The sequence below is a fragment of the Hippocampus comes genome, unplaced genomic scaffold (assembly GCF_001891065.2).
Source record: "Hippocampus comes isolate QL1 unplaced genomic scaffold, H_comes_QL1_v1.1 scaffold36, whole genome shotgun sequence".
Taxonomy (NCBI): Eukaryota; Metazoa; Chordata; class Actinopteri; order Syngnathiformes; family Syngnathidae; genus Hippocampus; species Hippocampus comes.
In genome coordinates, this window is record NW_017805695.1 from 5,063,586 (window position 1) to 5,083,355 (window position 19,770).

Sequence of the window (19,770 nt, forward strand, 5' to 3'; positions counted from 1 at the left end):
CCTCAAATTACAGCAATATGAGATCAAGCACACGGAGCTAAAGGACTTGAATTCAGGAGGCACTCAGGTGACACGTGCCAGCGCCGCACAAGCTGCCATGTATGTCACCTGAGCTGGTGATGTACGTGTAAAGACGACAATGAGCTTCCCAATTAGTTCATGAATACAACAGGTGACACCTAAATAAAGCCCAATTACAAACATATTTGTGTTCGGTGTCTTCCAAGGCAGATGATGAGTTGTCACTCTGGATGAAAATTTAAACATGACTCTTGTGAGTGAATCAGCATGGCTACATCGACGTGGTTATAACTCGGCATAACATTCAAGGAGCGGGTTTTTAATGTCAGAAATGTACTCGGTTTTGCATTCCATATCATTGACATAAACTACTGCAGATAGAAATGCGCAATAAGCTTTTCTTGTTTGGTTTTGTATTGCTTCCACAAATCACACACGAGCAGTGAGTCAGCATCATTTAGTAACTTTATTGAAAAGGACAATACAATCTTGCTTGTGCCTTTCAAAACATCCAGAGTACTCTTGCAACTCACTCACGGCAATAGTAAGAGTGTTGCTCAAAACAATTGTTGCAATTGTTTCACCGTAAAGTACGAGTGAGCATTCTTTTGAAGGAGTACTATTACATCTGGCACTTGGTATACAGTCACCATTCCTGAATTACTTTTGCCTAAACCTTCAACACAACTGTGTTCGTTGAATCCCCTTGCACCCAATACAACCTTATTTCCAAACATGCTGGTTTAAAAACCTCAAACCGGCCAGTGAAGGCAAATATTAATGTAATATATGTCAGTTTACTGTACCTCCAACCTTTCAGGAAGGCACACTTTACACACTTGTTCAAGTAGAAGGGTGGTGTTCTAGAATCTGACCAAAAATGGTTCTACTGAGATGATGAACAGAGCATACAATGACTTCATACTTTGTCAGTTGTATGAGAGGGCATGTGGATGAATTCTTTGGAAGACCAGGGACACATTCAGACGCCCAAATCTCTGAATGTCAGTGGCATGTTGGTCAACCTAACTCATCAAATTGTATAACTGAGTTCTATGATCAAATAGGGTCATACGATCCTTTTGAAACCGCGTCGAAACTGTTCAACGAAGCAGGACAAGTGTGCAAGAAAATAATTCTCGCCACGAGTTGTGCATCGAATCTTTTGTAATGTTTGATGGAGTGGGCTGCAATCACCCACAACAATCCTCCACATCAATCAGACATGTTATGGCCACATGTCTTATACTGATTGCTAGGTTGAGAATAGTTGCACATTTTAGAGGAAACATTACCTCCAAGCATATTTAGTGTTTTGCATATTCAAAAAGCGGCACTGACTGGATGAAAAATATTATGCAAAGAGGCTGCTAAGACGAAGTATAATAATGAGAGTCACCCCCTTCCAGTGTTGAGCTAGAAAATGATTTGAAAATGCTCTTCATTTTAGATTTACGCGTTGCAGTCTGACATCTACCAAAGAACCAAATTATATGACAGCATAAAGCAAATGTAGCAATCAAGCTAAAAGGCAAAAGAATGACAGCCAAAATTAATTCATTTCAAGACAATCACTTTTCTTTCATGTGAACAAAATCCCCTTCAGGGTCCAAATGTCTTCAATGTTTAATGTATCTCATCCTTAGTATTCATATTTCATCATTTGAAGAGAGCAGATAGCTGCTGCGTGCCTTCACTTTGCAGGCACCTGGTGGGAAGAAACATAAAATACATGCTGTTGTCTACCACGCTGATAGGAATCTATAGATTTATTTGGCTTGTAGGATAATCTTGAGCTATAAAAATGTCTGAGGTGCAAAATAACTTGAATTCCTAAGAACGAATTTCATATCACAGTTTGCCACCGTGAAGTTTACATTGAATGAAAAACACATGGTGAATTTCCTACAATTTTTTTTTTTTTTACTGCACTGCACTTGTAAATCCACATCGGATGCATTTTTAAATATTTTAAAGCACAACAAAATCAAACAAGTCAACCAAACAAGGGATGTGACAACCATTGAATAAATAGAAACATTAAAACCCGTGGGTGAGGTCCATTTCAGCTTGCAAACTATGCATACACGCTTAAAGCAGTAACGAGTGTGTAACGAGAGGTCACACTAGAGCACATACAGTATTCGAAGGCAATCAGTAAGAAGGGGATTTTCCGCAATGGAAAACTGATTTTTATCTACATATTTAGCACAGCAGCCAGGCTAAAATGGCCCATTAGCTAAACCACATGGCTTTCCACCATTATACCACAATTGTGAATCAAAAAATAAAATTAAAAAAACGATAAACACAAACACCCCGATTATCTGTTCATTCAATAATTGAGTGAAAATACATGTAGCTCAATGAAATATTTTTCTTTGGAAATGGGCATGGGCCGATTACCAGTTTGACGGTTTACGATGGTTTTAAACAGTCAAGGGTTCAATTACCACAAAAATTGCCTGTCAACAAGCCTTTTTGGGGGGGGGGGGACCTGTAAGTAGCTATGATTGCTTGCTTGCAGACGCAAAGTTAATGACAAAACACCAGCCACTTCTTTTGTTTTCTTCTTTATGGCTGAGCAGGGAGGGGAGGGTTGAGCAGTTACAGGGAGAGGAAGGACTGAGGAAGACGGCAGAGCGGAACTGCGCTAACTCCAGCATCCAGAGGTCGTTTTGCTATGTCATTAATGTACACTGTTCTTGAAAAAAAAACAACCAAAAAAAACAATGATTATTAACGCCTTTTTTTTTTTTTTTTTTTTTTGAAGAGGACATCCTAAAGCTCTAATTATAATACCGCAACATTTTTGCTCATGGTTATCATACCGTGTCCCGTACCTATTAGGAATAACAAAATACGTAATTGAAAGGCAATTAAGGTTCAATAACATTGCTGATCTTTACATATGACACATTGTTGTATTTCAACTGAAATAAATTCACTGATAGAAGTGTTTGGGCTTTCTGTACAAAACCACATTTCATGGCAGCAGAAAACGATGCTGTTTGACACAAAAAAATTACGATGAACACTCGATCTCACCCGTGAATTTGGTATCATAAAGAGCAAAGTTGGAACACATACAACAGGAATGATATAATCAACAATTGGAGGTGATTAAGGTCAAATATAACTTTGGATCTAAGACTGCCACGCTGCCAAGACAACATATTTTAACACTGTGCGAAATGCAGCTGCTTTAATGATAAACGTAAACCTATATAGATGTGTGCATGGGCCTTTTTTTTTTAACATTCATTTTGTTCCCACTAGAAACAGCAATGTGATTCAACAGCTTTCTTGCAGTGAACTGAAAATTTGAATGACATTTGCTATCTAAAAAATTTGTAGGGAAGACATGATGATTGTGTGTATTGATTGTGTTTGGACAGACAAAGAAAAGTGCTGTGATATATATAGTGTCGTACAAGACATAAAAAAAGAATATTTAAACGAATTAGGATTATACATACAGTAGCTGTATAAATCCATAATACAAGATTTTTTTGTACCAGTGTAAAACACACACACACACACACACTTATGTTATTGGCAGGGTATTTGGATACAGGAGCAATCTGCCATAAAGTACCTTACAAATACATTAGTATTCAAATGAAACAGAGCTTTGTCAGCGTCAATCAAAACAGATGCCTCAGTTCTTTGTATTGAACGAGAAGGTCAGGAAATAATTTGCAAACAAAAACATTCGCCAGTTGAAAGGTGAGACAGATTTCAATTCCAGCATAACATAAAGCGACATTCTTAAATTAGGATTATTGCACTTCAAGTAAAAATATCATTTCCAGTGAAAAACTATTCACCAATACCCTTCAATTATTGTCTTCACAATTAAAACAAAAGCAAGCACGACCAAGGGGACTCAAATTTAGAATGTAGACTTTTGTTCATTTAAAACAATAGTAAGCAACAGATGAGAGCCGATCGGAGGACACAGCTCCGGAATTAACAGCCAGGCTAAACGTGGCAGTCTTTAAGAAGGGTGCGTAAGTGTAAACATAAGTGTTACGAATGGTTTAATCGCAATGACTTTTTAATAAACAGCATGTGCTTGCTTTTCCGAAGCGTCTCGTAAACATAAATTTGGCTTCTTTTTAACTTCAAGAGCTTGTCAGCACACGATTGAAGCTCAATGTGCAAACAGAGCTCTGTTGCCACATAAGTGCAAGCACTGACATTGAAACTGAGCTGCGTGTAATCACTGCATTTGATTTCAATGCACTGATGAGTTGATGTCATTTTCTTGAAGTACCTAATGCACAGTATTGGTCAATTTTAACAGTTGATGAATGAAAATATAGAGTTGTACTTAAAGGAAAAGTGAACTGTTTGCGTTCGATTAGAGCTCATATGGAAAAGTCAGAAACTTCTCCTTACCGCTTTATTTACCGCACGATACAGATGCACAAACTTCTGCCCCACTTGTCCGTTGGAGTTTTATTGTTGGTGCCTGTACTTTTTATTTTTTATTGAGTTTACCTGCCTTTTTCTTAGGCTCATAGGGTGTCCGCAGTATGCTTGGTGTTTCCTCCATGACACGTACCAGCAGGTCATCGATGTAGTCCTCCAGCTCCCTGATGTGGGCGTCTTTCTTTTTCACCACTTCTTTCTGCTTGATGAGTTCCTGCACCACTTCCTCAAAAGACACGTTTCTATATGCTGCCATATTCCCCTGCATCACTTCCTGGACATGGAAACACAACAGATAACATTTAAAAAAAAATTATTCTCAGCAAAATTCAATGTGTGTTATTGTTGGCTTAGTGTTGCTAATAAAGGCAAGTTGGTGGGTCACTGTCTCAAGTGGCCCCAATGCAAGCGGAGTGCACAATATATGTTTGAAAAGTTCGAGGACTCGTATCACAAAATGTTATATTTCAGGGTTTTTACTCTCAATGTAGGCCAGATGATGAACCAGCACGCCTACTAGGAGATCCGATAGTGTTTGCTTCATTCAGGGCATGAGAGGAGGTGAGAATTTTTTTTTTAACATCAAATGTGCATCCACATGATTTAAGTACGAATTTGTGCATACCCCCATTTTGTGAATGAGGCCCAACTGTTCCTGGCCGAGAAGAACATCACCATTCTTAAGCAACCTCCCTTCTCACCCAAACTGGCTCTGTGTTTAGTTCTTTTTTTCCCCCAAGCTGACCAAGGCAACTCGCTTTGTGAGGCGAACAACATCAAGATGGCTATGATGACTGCAGAGGATCACGGGAGACCCCTCCTCTGGATTTGGAAAACACCTTCTGAGACATCATTTGCCTTACACTTTCTGGCGGATGTAAAGACACTCCTTTCCACCCCGTCCTCACCCATATGAGAACTCTTATTAAGGCACAGCATCACCATGGGCCTGTTTAGGCAGCTTTTGTATGAGAACAGGAGCTGTAATCGTTTTTAATGAGGGAGTACTTTATCACTGTAATGCTGGGCATCCTCCCCCGGATGGATAGAACAGCAAAGGCTTGAATCTGTTTAAAATACCAGAGTTATCAACCTGCACGCCCCTTGCCTCAGTCATAAGACCACTGCAGAGTAAAGACAATGCATAACACCTCGGAATTGGACTGTTTGCCAGGTGTCTTATCGCTTCTTGAGCACAAAGGCTATTTAGGAGGAGGACACGGGCCAAAATGAAAATTCTCAAAGATTTTGACGACTGAAGATTAAAAATGCATCTAATTAAAAGACACAACCCTTGGGCTAAGAAAGAAGTAGCGAACTGATCGCTGTAAGGGAATGGATGTTGGGTTCAGCCGACGGTGTATTGCGCCTACACAGTCTCGTTCCCTCGCAATGAAATGAGCTTCAGTGGTGGTAAAGGTCTAAATTTGACCATGAACCGGCAAAGTAATGATGACCATTTCTCGACGATCAGTAGTTGAGGAGAAGATAAGGCGTACATTTTGCCATTCTCCAGTTGTGTCATTACCTTTTTCTAATGAGCTCAGCTTTGAGAATTTAAAAGCTTCATCCTTTGAAATGTACGTGTTATGTCCCCCCCTCCTCCCCACCCAACCCCACCCCATCCTGCATGCGGGTAATTAGGGCCTTGAAGAGGAGGAAATGGGAGCTGGCATTTCTGCAAGCCGGTGCAGCATGTGCAGGGGCACATGTGTGGATAATGACAGACCTCAACACTCGCACAGAAAGGTGACGAAAGCCATTATCAGCATCCCCTTTCTCATTTAGGCATCCCTGGAGCTATTGCTCTTCTACAGAGAGCACATTTGCTGAGCAGTAGATCACACGTTTCAAAGTTTCTGAAAACATAGATTCAGGAAGATACTTCCGCAGAAGTGTCATGTAAATATGAACAAGCCTACATATATCATATTTACGTGACTTTTCCCCAACTACAGCGTTCAAATACAACCCAAATAAAGTAACTAATCTCATGAATATTTCATGGTAAAGTACTTCATATTCAGAGCAGGCACGAAGATATGAATGTGCAGCTGCTAATTAGTTGAATAGCACATCTGAATTTTTAGAGGCCATGGGGATCAATGTCACCAGCTGCTGCGTCAAATGAGACTTGAGACTTGTTCTCCATTACAAAGTGTCAAAATCTTACAAGTCCATTCTTGCATTTCAGTTCAAGTAAATGATAACATGCAACAGAATTGCATGCGGAATCATGGTCTAAGTTGTGCTCGGTGTCTCACATTTTTCAAGGCGTAGGTCTCCCTGCTCCCTTGGCCTGAGGTGAGGTTTTCATTTCCAAGTAGCTTTTTGTCACTGTAAAGCATTCAAACAGAAGCACGGGTCAGGAAATTATGCATACAACTGTTAGGCGGCTCTGATTTTGGATTTACCGAGGGAAAAATAAGGTTTAAACACTTGAGAAAAGAAACACACGATTGTGTGTAAACATTAAACTCCAGTTTTAATGTTTGAAACACATTTCATTTTTAGGGAATGTCCCAATACGATCATGTTATCAGATATTTGGGCTGATCGCACGATTTTCAGCTGATCGGTGATCGTTTCAAAAAGATTGGTTTTCATAAGTTTCGGAAATAGTTCATAAAGTGACGACATAATTCAAAATTAGAATTATCTAGTCCAATCGAACAGTTTGATTTCATATTCCACAATGTTGTGCTTGTTTTGGTTTACGAGTTGGCGTAGTGATCAAATTTTTGTTTTAGATTCTGTTCCTCACAGTTGAAGAGTACCTTTGATACAAATGACAGACCTCTACCTGCTTTGTAATTGGGAAAACTTCAAAAATCAGCAGTGTATCAAATACTTGTTCTCCCCACTGAATACACACACACACACACACACACACACACACACACACACACACACACACACACACATACATACACGTACAAATGCATTTATGTGCATACATGTCGATGCACATTTCAATATTAATTTGAGATCAATTGGATGCATATTCTTTTGTTCCATGTATTGCCAAGACTCTACATCAGCAGATACTTCAAACCAAAGACTCGGAAGCCAAAAGAGTGCGATCAGGACATTTCTATTAATTATGTACATTAAACCGCCTCAATGTATTATTGCACTACATTAGGACTGACCAATGAGCTACTGGATGATAATGACTGCATTTAAGATGATGGACCTATAAAGATAAGTGGTTAATTGAGTGGTCTATCGCTTTAAAAAAATCTCATTATGATTGCTCAGAGGGCTCCGTTATCAAGCCAAAGCTCTCTAAAGAGCCTCTAATGACACCTTCCATTCTGATAAAGTAAAATGTAGTCTCAGTGTTCCTAAACTCTCAATGGAAGCCAGGAAAAGACATAACAGGTTCGATGGAAAAGAAAACACTTGACAACAGACTGAGACAACGAAGGGAGTCCATGAAAGAAGCGTTCTCATGCTAATGAGAATACTGTAAACATCCTGTAGCTTGGACGCAGTCAACCTAGGTTACGTCTCATGGTCATGGGAAAGCAAGATTTGGATTCAATGAAAAACATAGTAACGCATAGTTGTGCCAGTACATCACATTATCAAGCTTTATGTACCTTGCCTTGAAGTTGGAGCTGAAAGGGTTAGTGTGTACTTGTGAGTCACCACTAAAAGGGTTGGGGGAGCGCAGGTCTCCAGAACTGCCCAAACTGCCCGAACGACCGCCACTGCTGGTCTTGCGGCCGTCCTTCTTTCCAGTCATGCGTTCTAGCAGGCTGATCTTCTCCTTTTTCTCCTTGGGCTTGTCCCACAGCTGTCCTTGCTCCCCTTCGAATGGGTTGCGGTTGCGTGGGAGTGTGGCATACTTCTGTGGCAGGGTGTCACTGATATCAGGAAAAGGGTCACTGTGTGCCTCGTTGTCTTGGAGACCTGGTACCTCACTCTGGGAACGCCTGTGAGGAGCAGCTGTACCTGGACCCAAGAAGCAAAGTCACTGCATGATTCACCAATGTTTATATGCCTTTTGAGATTACAGACATAGACAAAATTGTTGCTACGCCTCTTTTAATGAAAGAAAAGCCCACATTGCTTACAGAAAAAAAAAGTTCATCTAACAAATGTAATAATAAAAAAATAATGAAAAGTAACTAAACAAATCAGTCAATGGTTTTAAATTCTGGTTCAATGAAATTATTTTGACAAACAAACTCGTGAAACAGGCCAAAATGATGGTTGCTCTAGAAAATACTGCAAATAATTTGACCATAGGGATATATTCAACCAAGGTGTGTCCTCTAATGAACATTACAAGTCTCTTCAAACTTATAACCAGTAAGTCAGCCTATTTAAAGGGTTCTGGGTCTTGTAATAGGAAAATGAGCCAAAACACAAATCTCAGAGCAAAACAGTGGACTATTCTGAAGCGGCCTTCTAGAAGCCCTGACATAAATCCATTTGAACAGCTGTGGAAGAAGATGAAACACACCACCTGGAGAAAGCACCTTTCAAACCTGAGACAAATGGAGCAGTTTGCTCATGAAAAGTGGGGCAAAATACCTGCTGAGAGTTACTGAATTCATTTTTTGTCCAGGCCTGTTTCATGAGTTGTTTTTTTTTTTTTTTTAATAAATTTGCTGTACCAAAATTCAAAAGCAATGTCCGGTTTGGGTTCATTTTATTTTCTTTATTTATTACTTTTGTGAGATTGAAGTTATTTCTGTGACTCATTAATGTAGGGGTTCCAACAAATGTATATGTGTCCCTTGATTGACTGAGCCAATGGGACTTTACTTTGTTTAATGGTATTTGTTCTTTTGTACAGGTTGTTCCCAATATTATTGTATTGGATTTATCTGTATCGTGAATTGGGCATAAAATTAAGTGCATGCATTTGAGAGTGACTTCTGTGACTCCAAACCCCTCTGAGGTAAAAGATTGGGGAAATCATATGTATTTTTTTTTATTCATTAAAAAAAACTAATATTATGGTACAGTTTGCTGTAGATTCTAGTGGCTCAGTCGTGTCAAATGGCATACACATATGACCGCATGTCATAAATGATGCCATTGAAAAATTGTAAGGTAGATAATTAAGATGCAAAATGTTTATTTGACCTTACAGCTCCCTTCGACAGCTAAACTTTAAATATATGACCAAAGATGTAGGCTACGCACCACTTTCTTCGATGGAATTCATGGAGTCCAGTTTGGGCCGAAAGTGGGTCCCAATGAGATCTGACATGGAGTGAGCTGCAGAAAGTTTCTGGGCCCCAGAGAGTAGCGATCTCTTAGCCTTGGGTTCGGTTCGCAATTCTGGGGCAGTTGGGTGATAATTAGGGTCTGAGTCGCATGCTGCAGATCGAGGTACGATGGCTGAAGAGGTGTCACTGTCATGTTTGCGACCCTTCATTTTCACCTTTAGTTTAGAAAAAGGCGAGCGGGGCTTCTCCTTCATGGAGAGGTCAAACATACTGGCTGTCATATTATTCCGCATGAACTGGATGCTGACTTGGATGCGTCCTCGCTCCTTATTCTTCTTTGATGGCTTGGATTGCAAGGTATACCAGCTAAAATGAAAAAGGAGAAAGCTTAGCATATTCAGTGGGGACATTTATATACTTATATACATACACACACTATATATATATATATATATATATATATATATACACACACACACACACACACACACACACACACACACACACACACACACATATATATATATATATATATTTTTTTTTTTAAACAACAACAATAAAAGGAGGACGATTTATCTCTGTTGATTATCTCTTTAAGCAGAACTTAAGAATATGATACAAGGCTAATTTGATCATACTAATCCAAAATGTTGACAGCAATTCAGAGGATCAAATCCTTTGATTTTGGTCGAATTTGTCATTCGAGACAAACATTATGTTTTTGTAAAACAGAATAGAAGAAATGGGATGTTCTTGAATAGGCGTATTTCAGGCTTCCTTTTGGGCTCCTATTCATTTAACCTCGCTGCGTTTTCAACTGGAAGTAATGGGATTTGTGCATTCAAAATAAATTGGCATTTGCACAAATCTGCCCTTTGTTCAGAACTGCAAAGACAAGCAAGTGGGACATTGAATCGCAGGGTGACCGGCCATTTCATGCATGCTAACCAGTCATATCCTCTGTGTTATGAGGACTGTGAAAAAGACAATTCAGTATACCTCTATTTATAAAACAAGTAAATCCATGACCTCTTGCCATCTATCAACAATGTGAAAGCACCTGAAGTCAAATGCAAAAAACTAGTCGAAAAATCAAATTGAAAATGTAACAAATAAATTGCTACTAAAAAAATTTATAACAACTTTTTTTTTTTTAAAATACAGTATTTAGTCTTTAATAAGATGGTAGAATCTGTCACTGCAAGCAATAGTGGAACTGGTATGAAAGAATGGCAGCTGTTGAGCGCTATTTTAAACCATCAAGCCCGTGGCCCGGTAGCCGAATCATGACGGGTCCATTTCCCAGGCTGCACGTCATGCTCAGTCAGATCAGCAGCCACAGCATGCCGCTGCTATGGGGCCGGCGCTGCAGCTCAAGTGTGTCTCAAGGCCAAGATAAACCTCCCTGCGCTTGGAACCACAATCCTCCTGCTTGGCCCCCGGACCGCTGGGAAACTCCTCACAATCAACAAACACAGGTGTGCGATAATTATGGGCTGCCTGCTCAGATATCGAGACAGTCTTTCCTCCCCAATATGTCAGTTCAAAAACATCACAAAAGGGGCCGCAGCAAATGCAGCGCGCAGACGGTGCAATGTGGTCATAGTGTCTAGGGTCCTGGTGTCATTGTCAGACTTGCCGGCAGGGTGGGAATAGTAACAAGGGCCAACAAGTAACAAGGGCCATATCCATTACCAACACTCAGCTGAAAAGGTCCACAGCCTTGAAGTGAATCAGCTCAGGCACAAAGGGGGGAAAAAAAAATATGTCCCACTTTCACACTGATTATAACATATTGCAATTCTCTAAACCGAAGGGCAGAAAGGAAGTGCTAATGTATTTCCATGTTGGTGAGCTAATTAACACCAGATCCAATTTAGTCGATCTGTTCCTGTTTCCTTAATTCGGGGTTAAGCAACAGCATGTGTGTTGTAAGGATCAAATCAACCTAATCTTTTACGTTACCCTGCAATTATTACATAGTTGTACTTAAGGCTTTTGGAGGAAAAAAAACAAAACATCAACAACCCATTTTTTACAGTCAACGCCAGCCTGTTCGTTAGTCCGTCTTTCATCAGTCAGTGGCAACGCAAATTTATCAGGTAAGAAAGCAAAAATGAACAAGACGAGGCAAACGGTGTGACTTCAAAAACAAACAATTTGGGATAGGCCTGTGTAGGTGTTTCAGATGATGGCACGGTCAACGGGTGGTTCGCAGATATGCCTCACAGTTCTAAGGTCTGCGGTCCCAATCTTATTGTATGAAGTTTGCATGTTCTATCTGTGCTTGCATGTATTTTTCCAGGCTTCCCCCCACATTACAAAAAAACATGCATTTTAGGTGTAAATGTGAGCATGGATGCTTGTTTTTCAAAATGTGCCCGGTGATTGACTGGCAACCAGTTCAAGGTGTACCTTGCGTCCTGGCCAAAGTCAGCCGGTATTGGCTCCAGCTCACCCATGACCCAAGTGAGGGTACTGTAAGTGGTAGAGAAAATGGATGGAGAGATGGGTGCCAAACACAGCATGTTGAGCCAGCTCCACTAGTTTTGAATGGGCCAATTAGTGGTACCCATGTTAGCAATCAGGCTAAAAAAAAAATTAAAAAAAAATCCAAAGGTGAGCCATTGCTAAGCACAATACTTAGCCTGCTGTAAATAGGGGCGAGCTTTCACTTGAAGCTGGTGTCTCGGGATGATTGGAAGAATTTAACAACAATGACTTGTAATGCTCTAGTTTTACTTGCACACAATACAACTGTGTCCCATTTGTGCCAGAAAAATAATAGAAGTCATAATTTGGTGATTCAGACGGAACTCTACAAACAGAGCTGCAAACAATTGAATTTCCGCTTTTCCCTTGTGCCTTCAAAGGCATGGAATAATTCTTCCCCATGAACTGACTAATCTCCTGTCCATCATAATCAAGTGTACCACCAATTTATTGGCAGGACAAAACACTTCCTGTCCAAACCTAATTCAGTCACTGCAAATTCTGCAAACATAGTCCACTTCCTATGTGTGCAGTGATCATAGAAACAAGAAAATAAAAAAAAAATACCCTTGATGTGGAGCAATAACATGTGTCAGGCTGAACACTATAGATGTAAGCAGCACCAAGATAAGATGTGCAGTGAGCTATACACTCATTCAAATTATTATAAGCAGCATTTAAAATGAATAATAAAGAAAATATGGATGTCAGTTCATCATAAGCACAATCCTGTATGTACAAAACTATTTTGTGCCAATGGTCAAGATGACCCATATGACTGGGCTAATGTGTAAACATGTTTCAGAAGTTCTTTCGATATCTTTTAACTTTAGTTGTATAGATTTTACATGCACATTAGGGTGGAGGATACATGCATACCTTACACTAAGAAAATAGTGCCGTCCAGATTTACAGTAGCATCACATCCCAGACTACTCTTTCGAATACTCACTCAGTTTTCTGCCGCTGCTTGTTGTCAAACACTTCGTTGAGGTTGATGGATCTCTGACCCAGGAACTTGTCCAGCCCAACCAAAGAGCGATGCATGACAATGAAGCATAGCTGATAGACTTCTGGGTTGCCATCCAAAAGTAACCCAGGTAGTTCAAAGGAAGCTTCTTCTCTCCAGACAGGGTTGAGCGTCTTCTCTGCCACTGATGTCGAGTACTTTTCCTTGCCCAGCTGGATGATAGTGTATGCATCATTGGTGCCATTTTTCCCCTTGGACTGTAATCCAGCAGCTTGAAGAACAGTGGCTTGGACATGAGTTGGAAACCACTTTTGAGACTGTTCGGCCAGTGACATTGTCTGGACTGCTTTTTCAACGGTTCTCTTACAGTGTTATGAAAACAAGTGGGTAATGTAAAAAAAGACATTTAACAAGGATGTGTTATTCGTGTTATTGTTGCGGCCCTGAAGTAATATCGAACTTGGTAAAGAGAGTAAGCCTCATTTCATAAAGCCACAATCCCAGATATCCAAGCCACTGCTGAGTCATCTGGAGGGGGAGGAAGGGAAAATAAAAACACCACATGAACACAGAAAAGAAAGAAGAAATACAAATGTTTAACAAGGGTATCACTTTAGCTAACGTGGAAATATAACACACGTTTGACTTTTTATATGTGTATACATACACAAACACATGTAGAGAACAGTAGATAGACAAGGTATCAAAAGTTTTCAGGACAAGTGTCACAAAATATATACTTCAAATCCAAACTACAAGCTATAACTTTTCTTCTTCAGTGAGGGCCAAACGGTCAACCTGCATGTCTCGATCCTGCTTCATTCAGTGCGTGACAGAGGCCAAAATTGTGGTAGGACTGCAACACCACAACAACACTATGTCATAAGTATCGAACTTTTCCTGGCCCGGAACATCATCACATTGCTGGAGCAACCTACCTTCCCACTTACTTAGGACCATCCGATTGTATGTTTGTGGGTGACGGAGAGGGAGGGGTGTGGGGGGATCAATTCACAAAACAAGTGCAATTGTGGTTTTGCAAAAACGAGTTATGCATATTATTTAAAAAAAATCTTATTAAGCTCATACTGACCCACTTTTATAAGTTTCAAAATAAATGTTATGATGTTAAAAGACTTATCTTATTATGATAGAAAGCAAAGGATGTTCAGAGCAAAAACAAACGTATTCCTTACCTCATGTAAATGTTATTAGTCTCAATATGATGTTTGTTAGATTATTGTAGATAAAGATGTGAAAGGAATTAAAAGGTAGATGTGTTTGTAGATTTGGAGTTGATTATTAGAATTGGGACATGGCAATACTGCCCAAAATTCATATCACATTATCAATGCACCCCCTAAATCAATATATAAAAATGAAGGTTTCAAATATTTTTAATTAATAATAATGTAATAACTGAATTTCTGAATAGGTTAATTATATACTCCATGTATGTTTTGTGACAAGTCCTGGATCGTCTTTGACAGACCTAGTTGTGTATTTTGTACTGGTACATATTAAATTATATTATAGTATATTTACATACACAGACAGACAAACACCCATACCTACAGGTACACATTCTGTGTGCGTGTAATATCATACACGTAAGCCAACAATTATTGCATCCCCATTATATAGTGAAACACATTTACTACATGTATGACGACATCCAGAGCTGCATCATTGGGTTAGTCCTCCCAGCAAACTGTGATGCAGCAGATTGGCAGTCATAGTACTGTTAAATACAGTTTAAATTCTTGAATTTGCAGAGATTTCGGTTCTCCAAAACTATTCAACCAATTAAGCCAAGCAAAAAAAAAAGTTTTATAATGATAATACAATGTGTACATGACATGAATCGGTGTAATTTTCTTTCCCTACATATATATTGTGACATTGTACACCATTATGTTTATCCTCACAATTAAAGGAAGTTGAGGTTTTAGCACTATCAATCAACATTAGCTAATATCGATCCTCAAACGGATTTTGCCATTGCTTGAATCAAACAGGCGACGTAGCATAAGCTGTAAGCGGCTAGCTGCCGTGCTAACAGCTCCATTGAGCTCTTTTATTGATTCTTACCTCGCAAGCATGCATAGCGATCTTTCAGTCCAACATATTCTGGCTTCATTAATACATAAATGCTATTGTTTTTAATCCACGACAGATGACTGCAAGATAATATTAGGTGGAATTGCAGTTGCTGCTCTTTGCTAACAACTGTCGAGCGGATGCAAGGGCCACTTCCTTGTCTGACGTCACTTCCCTCTCACGCCGCCAGAAATTGAGGAAGTATAGTACACTACTGTACTGTACAAGAAACCAGTCAGCTATTGCCACAAGCCCACGCCCACGAAAATTATATCTGGCATGCGAAAGCAAGGAAGCCGACGAAAATTAAGCCACGAGTAACCTATTATTTAGTACCTTGCGGTTTGAGCAATGAGTCTACATTATGTAACCAGGCTAGATTTACTGAACGTGAACCAGGCACCATTTCAGAGACGAAAATTAATTTGGAGGAACAAGATATTCCCTATCCTTCGCCACATTTAAGAGAATTATTTGATGTTGTTGCCTCCAACAATGATTTGTGGCATGTGAATTGCGTCTTGAGGCCACCTATCAACACCACGGGATCCTGTTCTGGTGTTTCATCTGAAAAAACACATACAAGTGTCATGTATTTTTTCAGTACTTTAGTTTTTTTTTTTTTTTTTTAAATCCTTATCTAATATAACATTTTTGGTTTGTTTGTTTTGCTCAGTACACACCATGAGGAAAGCTACGAGAACACTGGTTGATATGAAACTTGTTTGAGCTTTTAAAGGAGCTCCAATCCTAAAGTCTCTAAAAACAACTACTTTCAACATTGTGATTTTTATTTCATTATGTAGTCTAATAGAAGAGGAAAACTAATGCACCTAATTCAAACAATAACCAGTTGAAAATGGTACAAATATGATAACGTAATATACATTACGTAAATATTTTGAGGAAAAGAGGGGGAAGTTACACTGGAAAAAAACGGTGTACAGTATTGAATTTACTCTCTTTTTTTATTTTGTCAAGGGGTTGCACATAATAAAATCATCTGCCTGTAATTTAATTATTTAATTAGATTTCTGGATCCAATCAGGTTTTATTTGTGCAACCACTTGATGAAACAACATTGAGTACATTTAACGAAAACTTTTTTTCAGTGTCTGCTGAAAAAAAAAATAGTGAAATTTTTCACTCAGAAATTCGAAGGGAATTTTAGAATGGAGAGTTTTTGAGTAAATATTATTATTATATGGTTTATTTAAAAAAACACTCAGGGTTAGGTTTGAATAACTAATCCACAACTTTCAGGTTGGGAGACCGCCACTCTACCACCTGAGCTATGCCACTCCTACAGCATGTCAGAATATTACTGGTGTCTCCAAAATGAGACCTCAAAAACTTGGTCCCCGAATGGGGGTATGAATATTCCAACTGACACATACTAACGTACTGTCAATATGAAAGTTGTGGGTTTGTCCTTCTTACCCTTGAGTGACATTTTTCCCCCAATTAACGAATACTGTTTAAGCAAACTCTACAATAAAAATCTCCATGTAAAATCCGTTATTAGGTTTTTATAGTAAATATCAATTCGCATTACAGTACATAAAAAATTAACTACTTGTTGTCATTGCCAAGATATTTTTATTTTTGTTTTTGATGTGCCAATATGCACTCATATCAATAAAAATAAAAATACTTCAAAAAACTTCACCACCTTAACATAAACCTTCACGGTAGGAGCCAGGTCACCCATGGGCAAAAGTCTACTACACGGGTGTCAAAGTCAAGGCCCGGGGGCCAGCTCCGGCCCGCCACATCATTTTATGTGGCCCGCAAAAGCAATTCATGTGTCAACTTCTATGATCCTTGCTAGTCTGTACCGAAATGTCAAATTGTGATTGTGTAATAAATAACGTTGAAATTTTGCAATCACTTTGTTACCCTGTTTACACTCACTTGAACAAAAATCGAACAAACAAATAGCTGTTTTTAAGATGCGTCACAAGGACGCAGTGACAGGTTCAACAAAGGCTTAAGTGACAGCTGAAACTGTCAGCAAAGTAAGAGTTTTTCTCTTCACCAATAGAGACCATTGCCTGGAAAAAAGAAACTTTAAACCTAATTTAACAAACAGGTAGTTGACTTGAGTGATTACAAAACTAGTAATCCATCAATTTGGTGTGTACAAGTAATAATACAATGGGATGAATACGTAAACATTTATTCAGTTTCACTGTCGTAACGGCCGTCCGAGGGAAGACGTAACGCCGAAGTGGCCCGCGACAAAAATGAGTTTGACACCCCTTGTCTACTGCAACATAATCTGCTCTGCAAAATGGATAATGAGCTCCACTCGACGCGTCACCCACCCTGTCTGACACGCAAGTCTTAGTACACATGGACCTGGACAATGCAACTGAATGGTCCATTTGATCACTCTGTTGTTATTTGGATATCTGTCAATTCTAGAGCCAATACATAACACTTCATAAAAACAGATTACAGAGTTAAAAAAAAATAAATAAAAAAAACGTAAAAAAAATAATGAGACAATGTACCACTTCAGTTGTTCTCCAAGTTTTAATTTAGAAATGCAAGGCCAGGATACGTTCAATTGACATGTGTGGAAAACTATGCAAATAGACATTAACATGTCAGTAAAGTTTTTGCTCTAAATAGTGTTACATTTGAGGGAAACATTTCCCATTTTCAATAAAAGTTTGTGTTTTGTATTTTCAACAGTACACATTTGAATCACAATTACAAGAATGGCTTTAGCAAACGTTGGTACTCGTAAGTGAGTACTCAAATATAAGTACTTAAGTAAGTCATCAAAATGGGTGTTGTATATTATTGACAGTGAAATAAATGTTTACCTTGGCACTTGAGTGCATTTAGTAGTCTGTACACATTTACTTTTAATTAGGTACCAGGTGTTGAATCACTACTTTTACCAAAATAGATCTATTTTTAAAAGATGAAGTAAAAAGAGTATGAGTAATTTTGTCATCTCTGCAACCGTGAGTTCATGTGCACACATGAACGTGTGACACGCTGTGTGTACTTTACTCGAGAGCAAAATCATACAAACATCGTAAGTGCTTATGTCTCCTGAGTGGAACATGGAGGCACAGATAAGAGGTACCCTTGAATGAGCACAGATGTGATTGTCAGCCCACTTGACAAATGCATCTTAACCAAACACACCAGACTGTTGGTTTTATCGTGGTGCTGCTTCCACTACCATTGTATACACAACCACGCTGAGGCTGGCTTGGCCATCTATAAAATACTGTCCTATAGATTGTTTTTTTAATTGATTTATTCTTCTTATAGTTATAGTTTGAATGAAACGTAGCCAAATCAAATGCCAGTTTATTAAAGGTCACATCCTGCTGTGCTGTGAAAGTTTGGAAGTGTTTGCGAGGGCAACGGATGTTGATTTTTTTTTTGTCAGGGTTTGTTCCAGGTCGCAAACGTTCGCAAAGACGTTCAGTGGAATAGGGGATTTAAGTCACTGATGCTATGTCGAGCACGTCTCAAACTTCACATCATTTTATTGTAGCCAGTAAAGTGAGCCGCCTTCATGGTTCTTGCGAAATGGAATTGTTACAGAAAAACGGCAGACAACACTGACCAAAATTGCACTTTGACATAAGATAAGCTGATAATAAGTCAAACACTTACTTTTTACACTCCACAGGAACAAAATATCAGTGCCCCACTCCTTGGTGAGATCAAACATGAAAGGCATTGCATTCCCACATCACCTGTATCCTTTTATTACCTGCCCTTGCCAGAGAATAGATTGCTGCATTGGAAAGTAAAACATCAGTCTATAAATTAGGCATCGGTATGGTCTGACCTCACTCACAAGGTCGTAAACTCTCCAACATATAACTGAACCAGCTTGCAAAGTTTGGGTCCACATGCTCAACCATATTAGATGTCCATCGAGGGCTATCATCCTCTATTGTGCATGTGGTTGTGGTTCAAACCACATTATATAACACTCTTGGATTATTTTGTATTACATTTTTTTCAGGTAATATCGAGCCACCATAAAGTCCATCTGCTCGGGGAAGCTACTAAATTTATGCTCCGAATGTGAGGTTATGTACAAGTTCTGCAGGACCGACTGATTTAAAAGGTCTTCAGCTTTAAGTTCGGCGATCAGTTTAGATCCCTGAGTAAATTTCAATGAAAAAAGGAGAGAGGCACACAAATCACCCCAGCTTTTACTTTCAGGAATGTTTTGGTGGAAATTCATTGATATATGGATGCAGATGTGCGACTCCAATGTGAAGAGGAGAGCTAACACAGGCCACTAAGTCGGAGCCTGTTGACTCCCTAAAAGTCTTCATTTCCACCCCTTAACCTCAAAGAGAGCATGTTGTAAAGTCCAACTCGAACTGTCGTCCAATCCGATAAAAATACTGAAATGTCTCTCATTCTTATGCTTTATGCACAATGTATATAAGATTTATCCATAACTGCCGTTATAAAAAATAAAAAAAAACAATCAAGCCTAGCCAAGTGTTTAAGGCAGTGATTCCTAACCTGGGTTCGATCGAACTCTAGGGGTTCGGTGAATCGGTCTCA

The 19,770-nt window shown here is 39.1% G+C and overlaps 1 protein-coding gene across 2 annotated transcripts; it reads right to left on the reverse strand.

The window, feature by feature from the left end:
- Window positions 1-468: 468 nt before the first annotated feature.
- rab11fip2 (RAB11 family interacting protein 2 (class I)) lies at window positions 469-15,393 on the reverse strand. Of its 2 annotated transcripts, none has more exons than XM_019882142.1 (6): window positions 15,202-15,393; window positions 13,093-13,638; window positions 9,622-10,013; window positions 8,064-8,412; window positions 6,723-6,795; window positions 469-4,732 (listed from the first exon to the last, which is right to left on the reverse strand). In XM_019882142.1, the coding sequence occupies exons 2-6, from the start codon at window positions 13,443-13,445 to the stop codon at window positions 4,508-4,510; spliced, it is 1,392 nt and encodes a 463-aa protein (XP_019737701.1). In that variant the 5' UTR covers window positions 13,446-13,638; window positions 15,202-15,393; the 3' UTR covers window positions 469-4,507. The 2 variants fall into 2 exon arrangements, with proteins under 2 accessions (XP_019737701.1, XP_019737700.1); XM_019882141.1 differs by having other exon boundaries at window positions 8,064-8,418; window positions 15,202-15,392.
- Between the last annotated feature and the right edge of the window lie 4,377 nt (window positions 15,394-19,770).